Below are 12,873 nucleotides of genomic sequence, written 5' to 3'. Positions count from 1 at the left end.
ACTAGCACACTGACGAACGGATTGTCCGCGGACAAATTTTGAGTCAAGACTACTTTCTAAGTAAGCTGGAGCCCACACGATCGAATTGTCCAGCGTACCAAGTCTGCCGGACAATTCGATCGTGTGTACGCAGCATTAGTGTAGTAGCTCTTAGTGTGGAGAGTTCCAGGTCAACTGCAGAATAGTCAATAATGTTTCTGATTTCCTCTGATACCTTTAGCCTGGGTTTACACTGCTGCGGTTCAGACACTGCATGTAATTCGCACAGGAATCGCAGCACATTCCTGTACGAATTACATGTGGTGTCTGTGGGGTGCGATTTGAGCTATGGATTTGTATGGTTAAAATCACATCACATCGCATTAGCACCAAACTGGTGCAGGTCCCTTTTTTTGTCCACACCAGAATCAGATTGCCTGGGTGTCCACACCCATGCGATCTGATTCTGCAAATCACGTGGCATTTTGCAAACCGATTGTTAACTTAACTTGCACTCCACGATTGGTTCGCATGGACGAGATGTGATTTAGATGCAGTGCCGATTCCGCAGAGAATATGCTGTGAATTCACACCGCATCTAGTGGGAAACTAGGCTAAAGGGCCTATTCCCACTATCACGCTGCAGTAGTGCATACAACGTGTCAAAAAAATGGTGGGGTGTATTGCAGTCTTATTTTGTTTGAATGGCATCTGAAAGAAACTAGGAAGCGCAGCACAAAGCACACCTCAATGCATAATGCCTGAACTGGTTCCCCCATCCATACATTTGAGGTGAAAGGGGGACTCCTCCCTACTGTCCTATTGTATACTGACAGTGGAGGGACTCCACCTCTTCAGAATACACAGATCAGATCTGCAGCTATTGGCTGCTGCCTATGATCAAGTAGCTGTTATTAAACAAGACAGTTGAACAAAAGACAATTGGTAGAAATTCGATGGGTCCCTGTTAAACTGGCTGAATTTTGAGTCATATATGTTCAGCTTTATGGGGCAGACACAACCAGGGGATTCTTGCTGGAGCAATAAACCATGTACAGAACTTGAAGTAAGGAGCTTGGTGAGGGGTGTTAGCGTAGGTTAGTTTGGGTAGGGGGGATAGGGGTTTAGAGGAGTTTACCATAAAAGCATAGTTTTGCTTTAGGAGAATGTAAAATGTATCTGGTAACCCACCACAGATCTAGTAGTAGGTCTGTGTGTGAAAAGGTCTCTCTGTATTGGACCTTCCCCATGAAGTGCTGTAGACCAGTGGTGCCCTCATCCCCTGTGAACAAGCCTCACCTTCAGGTAGCTTGAGTTGCTATGGCAACATGTTTCTAGAACTTCTACCCCTTTGTCAAGGCTAACCTCCCTTGGCTCTATAGGTGTTTTAACCACTTAACCACTTGACCACTGGGCACTTAAACACCCTTAATAACCAGACCAATTTTCAGCTTTCGGTGCTCTAACATTTTGAATGACAATTACTCAGTGGACCTATATGAAATTTTTGTCCTTTTTTCACACAAATGGAGCTTTCTTTTGGTGGTATTTAATCACCGCTGGGTTTTTTATTTTTTGTGCTATAAAAGAAAAAATACAGAAAATTCTGTAAAAAAATGAATTTTTCTGTGTTTCTATTATAAAATTTAGCAGATTAGTAATTTTTTCTTCATAAATTTTGGCCAAAATTTATACTACTACATATCTTTGGTAAAAATAAGTACAAATTGGTGGATATTATTTGGTCTTTGTGAAAGTTATAGAGTCCACAAGCTATGGTGCCAATATCTGAAAATTGATCAGTACTGATCTGACGTACTGACGGCCTATTTGAATTCTTGAGACCCTAACATGGCAGAAAAGTACAAATACCCCCCAAATGACCCCTTTTTGGAAAGAAGACATTCCAAGGTATTTAGTAAGAGGCGTGATGAGTTTTTTGAAGTTGTCATTTTTTCCCACAATTCTTTGCAAAATCAAGATTTTTTTTACTTTTTACTTTTTTTTCACAAAATTGTCATATTATCAGTTTATTTCTCACACAGCATATGCATACCACAAATTACACCCCAAAACACATTCTGCTATTACTCCCGAGTACGGCGATACCACATGTGTGAGACTTTTACACAGTGTGGCCACATACAGAGGCCCACCATGCATGGAGCACCATCAGGCGTTCTGGAGCACCCAGGACAATTCTGACATTTCTCTCCTACATGTAAAAATCATCATTTATTTGCTAGAAAATTACATAGAATCCCAAAACATTATATATATGTTTTTTTTAGCAAATACCCTGGAGAATACAATGGTGGTCGTTGCAACTTTTTATCTCGCACGGTATTTGCGCAGCAATTTTTCGAAACAGTTTTGTGCTTAAAAAAAACCACAGTAAAGTTAGCCCAATTTTTGCATAATGTGAAAGATGAAGTTAAGCTGAGTAAATCGATACCTAACATGTCACTCTTCAAAATTGCACAGGCTCTTGGAATGGCGCCAAACGTCGCTATTTAAAAATCCCCATAGGCGACGATTTTTTTTTTTTTTTACTGGTTATATGTTTTGAGTTACAGAGGAGGTCTAGGGCTAGAATTATTGCTCTCGCTCTAACGTTCGCAGCGATACCTCACATGTGTGGTTTGAGCACCGTTTTCATATGTGGGCGGGACTTACGTATGCGTTCGCTTCTGCATGCGAGCACATGGGGACAGGGGCGCTTTAAAAAAAAAAAATGTATTGTTCATTTTACTTAATTTATTTTAGTTTGACATTTTTTTCCCCCCCAAAAATTTTTTTGATCACTTTTATTCCTATTACAAGGAATGTAAACATCCCTTGTAATAGGAATATGGCATGACAGGTCCTCTTTACAGTGAGATATGGGGTCAATAAGACCCCGCATCTCACCTCTAAGCTGGGAAGCCTGAAAAAAAACAAAAAAAAAACAAAACAAACAAAAGATTCTGGATTTGATCGTATTGGCGAGTCGGTAGAAGCACCGGAGGGCAGCGGGAGGGGGGGGGGTGTCTATGGCTGGGTATTGCAGGGTATCACCGACTATGGCTGGGTATCTCAGAGTATGGCGTTGCAGAGTATTGCGTTGCAGAGCATTGCAGGATATTGGAGGGTGTTGCAGAGCATTGCAGTGTTGCACGGTATTGGCGGGTGTTGCAGAGCATTGCAGAGTGTTGCAGGGTATTGGTGGGTGTTGCAGAGCATTGCAGAGTGTTGCAGGGTATTGGCGGGTGTTGCAGAGCATTGCAGAGTGTTGCAGGGTATTGGTGGGTGTTGCAGAACATTGCAGAGTGTTGCAGAGCATTGCAGAGTGTTGCAGGGTATTGGCGGGTGTTGCAGAGCATTGCAGAGTGTTGGCGGGTGTTGCAGGGTATTGCAGAGTGTTGCAGGGTATTTCAGAGTGTTGCAGAGTATTGCAGGGTATTGCAGAGTAATGCAGAGTATTGCAGAGTATTGCATGGTATTGCAGAGTAATGCAGAGTAATGGCAGGGTATTGCAGAGTAATGCAGAGTAATGGCAGGGAATTGAGGGGTTAATTTTCGGTGAGCAGCGATGTGGGCACTGCAGATGCAGCCCACATCGCTGCTGACACCGATCTCTTCCCCCTCCGCTGTTCCGATCGGTACAGAGAGGGGGAGGGAGGAACCGGCGTCATAACATGACGCCGGTTTGTTTACAAGTGATCACTCCGTCATTTGACGGAGCGATCACGTGGTAAACGCCCGCTATGAGCGGCCGTTTACTGTGATCCGTGATGCGCCGGGTCCTGTGGACCCGGCGGTCACGGATGCTCTCGAGTGCGCGCCCCAGGGGGCGCGCGAGAGCGGAATTCTGGGCGGACGTCATATGACGGCCTCCCAGAGATAAGAAACCGCCCTGTAGTCGTCATTTGGCTATAGGGCGGTTGTTAAGTGGTTAATTATGCCAATAATTGTGAGTGTACTATCATTATTTGCTATTGCACCTTATTGATTTTAATGCACAAAGATTGTTGCACCCTTCTTTCTGCTTTTTACCTTAAAGTGGTTGTAAACCTCAGTCATGAAATCTGAACAAAGCACATTTGTAATGTTTACTCGTCTATCCCCAAAGCTCTAATGCCCCGTACACACGATACGAAAATCGTACGGAAAATACCGCTTTCGATGCGATCGTACGATAATCGGATCGTTAGTACAGAGCTTTCGAGAGCCGATTCGAACAGTACATCCGATATTATTCTATCGGACGTGCACGGAAATTTTTTTTCGTACGATGCTAGATCGTACGATTTTCGTGTAATCAGTACAGCTATCGTTCGAAAATGCAATACAAATGCATTACAACACATGACATCACGTACGAATTTTTTTTATGTCGTGCGGGAATTTTCGTGACTTTAGTAAACTCATCAGATTCGATCTGAGATTAGCATGCAATAAAAAACGGACGTTCATTCGTCCGATAATCTCATCGTGTGTATGGGGCATAAGGCAGTGGTTCTCAACTCCTTTCCTCAGGACCCACTAACGAGCCAGATTTTAAGTATTACCTTGGGGAGATGCAGACTAGAATACTGACTGAGCAGCAAATGATATCACCTGTGATGTATTTCAGTTATCTTGCAAACCTGGCCTGTTACTGGGTCCTGAGGACAGGTGTTGAGAACCACTGCTCTAAGGCAGGCCACACATGGTTCGAATCTTGGCCAGTTCGGCAGGAACCTGCAGAGAATTGAACTGTGTATGGGCAGGCTGAATGTACCAAGTTGATCAATCGATCAACTTGGGTACAATCAGCATTCCGGGTTTTACCTGTGAATATCGCAAGCGGCTGCTATAGCTAGCCTTATACCAGCAGGAATGGCTTTCCCTGCCCCCTACACTGGGAGAAGATAATGGCCCAGCAGGAGTTCGCAGGAAAGAAATTTGCTCCATGTATGGGCATCATAGGTGGTGTTTCTCTCTGGTGCTTCATTCCTCTGTTATCAACATGAGTCACTTCTGAGAAGTTTTCCCGACATGTGATAAATTTGTGAGGAGAAAAGAGCTCAGCACACAACTTGTCTATTCACAACAGAGCTCTGCATGTTTCTTCAATCCTGTGCCTTGTATGAAGGGGGGTCATGTCTCTTAACTCTGATTAGCTCTCAAACTGTAACTGCAGCTCTCCACCCCCTCCTCTCTGCTCCTGACAGATGTAGAGGCATTTTATCACATCTATCACATATTTATCACAAATCTGCACTTTTAAATTAATGTAGAGAAGAGAAGACTGCAGATAGACAAGTGAAACTTATGTAGGAGGATTTGTTTCATCTCTGTGTATCACCTGAGGCTATTCACTTCACTGGGTATATGTGAGGCTTTACAACCACTTTAACCACCTCAATACAGTGCACTTACACCCCCTTCCTGACCAGACCAATTTTCAGCTTTCAGCGCTCTCACAGTTTGAATGACAATTACTCAGTCATGCAACACTGTACCCATATGAAACTTGCGTCCTTTTTTTCCACTCAAATAGAGCTTTCTTTTAGTGGTATTTAATCACTAGTGGGTTTTTTATTTTTTGTGCTTTAAATAAAATAAAAAATTTGTGAAAAAAATGCCTTTTTCTTTGTTTCTGTCATAAATTTTTGCTAATTAGTAATTTTTCTTCATAAATTTTGGCCAAAATTTATACTGCTACATATCTTTGGTAAAAAATAACCCACATTAGTGTATATTATTTGGTCTTTGTGAAAGTTATAGAGTCTACAAACTATGGTGCCAATCGCTGAAAATTGATCACATCTGATCAGGCCTTCAGTACATCAGGTGTATCTCATTTCTTGAGACACTAACAAGTCAGGAAAGTATAAATACCCCCCCAAATGACCCCTTTTTAGAAAGTAGACATTCCAAGGTATTAAGTAAGTAGCATGGTGAGTTTTTTAAGTTGTAATTTTTTCCCACAATTCTTTGCAAAATGAAGATTTTTTTTTTATTATTATAATTTTTTTTTTTTTACAAAATTGTCATATTATCAGGTTATTTCTCACACACAGCATATGCATACAACAAATTACACCCTAAAATACATTCTGCTACTCTTCCCGAGTATGGCAATACGACATGTGTGAGACTTTTACACACCCTGGCCACATACAGAGCACCAACATTGATGTAGTACCTTCAGACGTTCTACGAGCAAAAATGACGCATCTCATTTCTCAACCACCTATTACAATTTTGAAGGCCCTGGAGTACCAGGGCAATGGAATTTCCCATAAAATGACCCCATTTTGGAAAGCAAACACCCCAACGTATAATCTGTGAGGCATAATGAGTCTTTTGAACGGTTCATTTTTTTCCATTGACACAGACAGCAGGAGTCGGCTCCGGCTCCCGTATCAATCAAATCCAGTGACATGAGAGCTGGGGAGCTGGAGCCGAGTCCTGCTGCTGCGTCCATTGACACAGACGTCACTAGATTTGATTGACAACAGCAGTAGCCGATGGGCTCCTGCTGCTATCAATCTATCCAATGAGGACCTGAGACAGCAGCTGGAGCTGTCTTGCTCATCACTGTCACTGAAACTATCGGGTTCAGGTAAGTAAAAGGGGGGGCTCTGGGGGGGCTGCTGCACTACAGAAGGTTTTTCACCTCAATGCATAGAATGCAAAAAAAACTCTAGGAGGTCCCTTTTAAGGAGACTACAAGACTGGCAGAAAAATTAGAACTTTTCCCATGAGTCGTAATATATACTGTAGGTGAACAGGTTGTGTAATAATAAAGTAAATTAATACAAGTTACAAAGTCTATCTTACTCACTGCTCGATCCTTATAATATCAGATGTACAATGTATGAAGTATGTGGATGAAGGAGAATTTACATATTAATGCAGCCTTCCACAATCATTTTACCCCAAAGAAGCGTTTTAAACATTTTTAGATCTCAGGGAACCCTTACTAAAATGAATTCATTGGGATTAATCACAAAAATGCACTTTACATTAATTGTCAATAGGGCGAATGCACCCCCTTACTGATCAGAATGCCACCCTTACATATAGCTAAAAAGGTGATTGGCGTCACACTGCTGGCTATGCCAAGTGGTATTGGTCCTGGACCCAGGTGGTTAATCAGCCACAGCTCAGGGAACCCCTAGCAACCTCTGGAGGAACCCCAGGGTACCATGGAATCCTGGTTCAGATTGGCTGTGTTAATACATACTAGTTTCCAGCACTTTATAATGTACCGTTGCTGTTTCCACCTTTCATTGTTAGGCCTGTTATGAATGTAGACCATGGTGCAGTGAAGGTGAAGCATATGACTGTTCTCAGACTTTGCTTTTATTTGTTCTCTTTGCTTTTTTCAATGGAGGCAGTGAAAGTGGGCAGAGTACCCCCAGCTTGTCTATGTGCTCAGACACCAAATCCACGTCTTCGTCCTATCAGCAGGCGCCCAGACATTTCCATGTTCCAGGTAGGCATGTGTTTTTGCTAATTTGCCATCATTAATTGGAGAAGCCTGTAGATTCTCATGATTTGTTTGCATGCTGTCAATGCATGCCTGATTCATTTTTCCAATTACTTCTGTAAATCTGACAAGTAACTCATTGTGCTGATCAAAACCCTCTCCTTGGAAATCCCCAGCAAGCTTTGAGCTGCTCTTTGTGTGAGAAAAACTGGGCTAATTATTGCCTTCCTAACAGTGCTAAAAATCGGCCCTTTTGGTGAAGGGTTAGAGACCATGATTTATTTATTGGCTGATATTAGAAAAGTGAAATGACTGAGATGACTTCAGTAGAGAACAAAGTAGAAGTAGGATGGCAATCCTGCCTGGGAAATGTATGCAGATAACCTTCTGTGGAAGGACATCTAGGGCATAGCATTGTCACTTGGCATGTCCAGTGCCCACTTATTGGATGTTTAAGGCTCCGTTCACACTTGTGTGACTCTGATGCTGTGCGATATCAAGTGCAACGCTGATGCGACTTTTACACTTGCTGGCACTCAATTTGCATCAAAGTCGCAACAAAGTATAGCAGAAACCTTTTCAAAGTTGCTGCAACTTTAAATCACATAGATTTGAACGGGTTCCATTGAAATCAATGGGCTGTGACTTGTCATGCGACTTTATGTGTCCAAAGTCATATGACAAGTGGCACAAGTGTGAATGGAGCCTTAAGCAACCACATAGGCTTTTGCTGAAGCAGAACACCTACTTGTGGAATGTACTGTATGGGCGGACATCTACTGGCTCATACTAGAGAAGAGCCAACTTAGCACTGCCCGTACCTCTGTGCTCCTCTCAAGTGTAATGCTTCCTCCTACAATACTGGTACTGCAAGTTATGCGGGAGGATAGCATGCCACACTCTTCCAGGCGGTTCAGGGCCAAAATTCCTCATTAATAAGATTATATTTTGGTAGTTCATCAAGTTTATTGCGGGTGTGTATTTTCTTTTTGTAAATATAGGCTTTAATGTGATTTTTATTATTTTTATTTTCATGTCTGTACTGACTACATGGCATGTTTGATGTTATGCAGTTAATTTACTAAAACTCAAGAGTGCAAAATCTGGTGCAGCTGTGCATAGAAACTAATCAGCTTCCAGGTTTTATGTCGAAGCTTAAAGGGGTTGTAAACCTTTGTGTTTTTTCCCTGTAATGCATCCTATGCATTAAGGTGAAAAAACACCTGTCAGTGACTGCCCCCCCCCCCCCATTTTACTTACCTGAACCCTCAAACTTGACCCACAGGAACCCGCTGTCTTTCTGCCCGGGGTTCTCGGCTCTTGATTGGATAGATTGATAGCAGCACAGCCATTGGCTCCCTCTGCTGTCAATCTGTAATATTGAATGAGTTGTAAAAGGTTTTTTTTTTAATAACAAACATATACGTACCTGCTCTGTGCAGGGGGTTTTGCACAAAATGGCCCCAATCCTCCTTTTCTTGGGTCCCCCAGCGGCACTCCTGGCTCCTCCTCTTCTCGAGTGCCACTACAGAGAGCCACAAACCATGGGGGCACTCGTGTCGGGCGTGCTCCTGAGTCCTGCTGCTACGTCCATTGACACAGACAGCAGAACTCAGCCCCGCCCCCGACTTACTGAATTTGATTGACAGCAGCGGGAGGCAAGGACTCCTGCTGCTATCAATCTGTCCAATGAGGACCCGAGACAGTGGCTGGAGCTCCTGTGCTTGTCTCCGACGATGGAAAGATCGGGTTCAGGTAAGTAAAAGGAGGGCTGCTGCACTACATAGAATGCATTAAGCCCCGTACACACTATCAGATTGTCTGCTGAGTTTTTCCTTCAGATTTACCATAACCATTTAATATGAGGTCAAACCTTAGGAGTTTCAATGTGTATGCAATCAGGCAGGCACTTCTACTACATGGTTTTGGTAAATCTGAAGGAAAAACTCAGCAGACAATCTGATAGTGTGTACGGGGCTTTAAGGTGAAAAACCTTGGGGATTTACAACCCCTTTTAAGGAAACAAAAAGTCTAAAAATAGAAAATGAATGCAACCACCCCCAAAGAATTAGTAAACTGCAATATTCAGTCATTTTTGTGGGTTTTATTACCGCTTTAACATTCTCGCAACTTTGTAATAGCAAAAAGAACAGTGTCAATGGTTGGGCCACTCTCACTTTTTCCATGGCTTATAGAAACTTTGACCTCCTTTATGCTTTTCAGATTCACAATTACCTATAAAGCATATCTAAACCCTCATTGGATGATATTTCAGTTACAAAAGCACTGTGTATCATACAATATTGCCATTGAAAAAAAAAAAAAAGTCCTCTTTAATAGCTTTTTTTATTTTCATCTCAGATATACTGATCTCACCCAGCTTTGGCAGGTACTTTCTGTCTTCAAAGCACTCATTCCAGCATACCTCCCAACTTTTTTTTAGATGGGAATGAGGGACACCTATCACAAAAGTATGCAGGCATAGGACACACCCCTTGCCACACCCCTTAAAGGAGAATTGTACAAAAAACAAGATTGGATAAACCCACAAGTGCTTTTTTTTACCACTATTATACCATTATATTGGCTTTTGGAATTTACAAGTGCTGCAATTTAGAAATTGGATGAAGGATTTAGCCCCGGGAAACACTTTTTGAAAGATAAAAAGTGCATTTTATCTACAACTATATAGATCAGACCAAAATGAGGGACAAATGAGGAGGAATGAGGGACAGAGGGACTTTGCTCCGAATCAGGGTCAGTCCCTCGGAATCAGGGACAGTTGGGAGCTATGATTCCAGTGTTGGCTGCACATTATTGTTCTGTCCTGACTTCCAGATAACGACAAGAGTGGGCCATACTTTTGCACAGGGCCACTTGTAGTCTTTATCATTGCAGCATGTGACAGAGTGACAGCAATTGTCATCCCATAACAGGAAGTGCCTGGCAAAGGATCCTTCTGGCTAAATCATCAGGTATCATTAATATAGTTGGAAACAACTTTTAGTATTTGGGTTTAGAAATTCTTGAAATAGAAGATAGGGTCAGATGTGCCTGACCAGGAGCCTAACCTTTATATTCTGGACCATAAATGGGGACCTTGGATTGTGGGCTCCTTGAGGGTAGGGACTGATGTGAGTGTGCAATGTACAGGGATAGGGACAATTGTAGACACTCACTCAGGTTGAACTGGATGGACTGGTGTCTTTATTCAATCTAATTAACTATGTAACTATTACTGAAGACCTTTCTGGCATTTGTGGTGCTTTTATTATCCATTATTTAGTGTGTATGAAAGTTTGGGGTTTAAATGATAGCCTTTGTTGGCTAATTTTCCACAGCACTGTTGCTAAGCTATGAGGGTATGAGCGTTCCTAATAACACTGAAGCTGTGCTAAACAAAAGCTTGGAAGTCCAGAGTTAGGGAACAAAGGCAGCCACAACGGGCAAGAAGAATCCAGAGTTTTGGGTGGCACAGATCAGGGAAGGATCTGATACAATGTAAGCAGAGGAAATAATGTAACCAGAGCACAGGACTAGAAAACAAGTAGCAACCTTTAGGGCCGGTTCACACAGCGATGCGCGGCGAGGCGTCTCCGACTTGCCTCGCCGCGACCTGCACGGACCTCAGCGGCGACTTGCAGACTCTGCATAGAAGTCAATGCAAGTCGCCCCCGAAGTCGCCCCGAAGTAGTACAGGAACCTTTTTTCTGAGTCGGAGCGACTCGAGTCGCTCCTCTCAGAACGGTTCCATAGCACTGAATGGGGGCGACTTGCGGGAGCGAGGCGAGGCGAGCCGTGTCGCCTCGCCTCGCGTCGCAGTGTGAACCGGCCCTTAAGGCTTCATGTACACGGGATGTTGTTCAACCTCTCCTGAACGTCTTGACAGCTAGAAACCGGCCTTTAAAAACATCCATTTAGCCGCGTTTACATGTCGTGTTCAGCCACGTTTGTGTCTAGAGGCGTTTGAAAAAAATAGCCAAAAATGAAAAACACCTGTAAACGAAAACGCGGCTAAACGTGAGTTATTGCGTTTAGCCGCGTTTGGCATTTGAAATGCCTCTAAACACAGCTTCTGAATGCATTTTTTTGGGTTCCAAAAAAAGCCTCTAAACACAACTGCCTAAACAACCCTGTGTACATATGCTGATAAGATAATATAGAGGAGAGATCAGGAGCAATTGAAAAAAATGCCCAACTGCTCCTAAACGGTCTGTTTACCAGCAGCAGTGTACATGAGGCCTAATTAAAATATATATCCACACTTACATCATAGTGAGGCACAAGAGCTGCTTTATATTACTTTCTGCCTTGTTCAATAACACTGGGTGTCATTCAGCTTGAAAGACTGAGGACATCTTGTGGTGAAAATGAATTACTGTAAGGGAGCTCCGGATTGAAGGTGAGGATTGCAGATTTTTATTGCAAGCACCTGCTGGGGGACTGTTTTAATTGACAAATATTTGCAATGAGATGGGCGTTAAATATTAGGTGGAGTGATTGTCTTTCTGCCTTCTGTTTGCCCTTTACTATCAAACAGGAAACTTCTAATACACTGTCTGCTATGCACTAGGGGCTAAACAGCGCCCAAGGATATCTGTCTGTCTCTCTGTCTATTATGTAAATTATTATTACCTTTGCAGCTACCAAGAAGGAACCAGTCAGGACTCTGACCCTTTCTAGGAGGTAGTAATTGCAAGTCTGAGACCCGGAGCCCTTTGCTAATGACCTGGACCCGGTGCGCCTAGTGGAAAAAGCCTTGCAAAGCCCCTAAAATATATTTTAATTTTAATCATTTATTTTTTTCATAACACATAACAAGCCTGTTCTGAAATAGTTTCTGCTTTTATTGGAGGATATTTTGTTCTGCCATTTTATTTTCTTAACCTTTTATGCTTGCTTTGTGTACTAACTTATTTATCTGGAAGGTAAAAGTGCATTTCTTGGCTTGACAGCATTTTTCTTTTTTTTTTTACAAAAAGAGTGGAAAGAAAATGTAAGCTGTTGCCAGTGGCAATTTGTCAGGTTAAACCTGTCAATTTTCTAGCACGGATCAAGACATGAAAGCTGACCAGTGACTGATTGCTACGGGCAACTCTGCTATTTTTTTTTGTTCCTATATCCATGTAATCATGAGAATATATATTAGCCTTTTCCAGAGCTGGGCTGCAATCTTGTGGCTGTTTTCTGCAACAGGGCGCCCTCTGCTGTGCATAGAAAACAACCGCACTTTCATTTGAAATTTATAGATTGTGGTCAATCTCTGCTTTTTTCCCCTTCTGTTCAACAAATCTTAATTTGCAATCTATATTTTCTCTTTTATTTATTCTCCCTTTTTCTTTTCTGTAGACACTGGAAGTAAAGATAACATCTATAGGAAACCCCCTATCTACAGACAGCATGGTACAGTCCCTTTCTGCTTGCTGCTTTGC

The 12,873-nt window shown here is 42.4% G+C and overlaps 1 protein-coding gene across 1 annotated transcript in view; it reads left to right on the top strand.

The window, feature by feature from the left end:
• Positions 1-12,873, top strand: part of ABLIM2 (actin binding LIM protein family member 2) — a 234,885-nt gene that overhangs the window by 128,010 nt on the left and 94,002 nt on the right. Inside the window, exons 14-15 of the mRNA XM_077477846.1 lie at positions 7,346-7,447; positions 12,791-12,844. Of these exons, the coding sequence (XP_077333972.1) occupies positions 7,346-7,447; positions 12,791-12,844 (156 nt within the window). The remainder of the gene's footprint in view (positions 1-7,345; positions 7,448-12,790; positions 12,845-12,873) is intronic.

The sequence above is a fragment of the Lithobates pipiens genome, unplaced genomic scaffold (assembly GCF_037356315.1).
Source record: "Lithobates pipiens isolate NorthernLeopardFrog02 unplaced genomic scaffold, aLitPip1_a1.2 Scaffold_13, whole genome shotgun sequence".
Classification (NCBI taxonomy): domain Eukaryota; kingdom Metazoa; phylum Chordata; class Amphibia; order Anura; family Ranidae; genus Lithobates; species Lithobates pipiens.
This window is presented reverse-complemented; position numbering and strand designations above follow the sequence as displayed.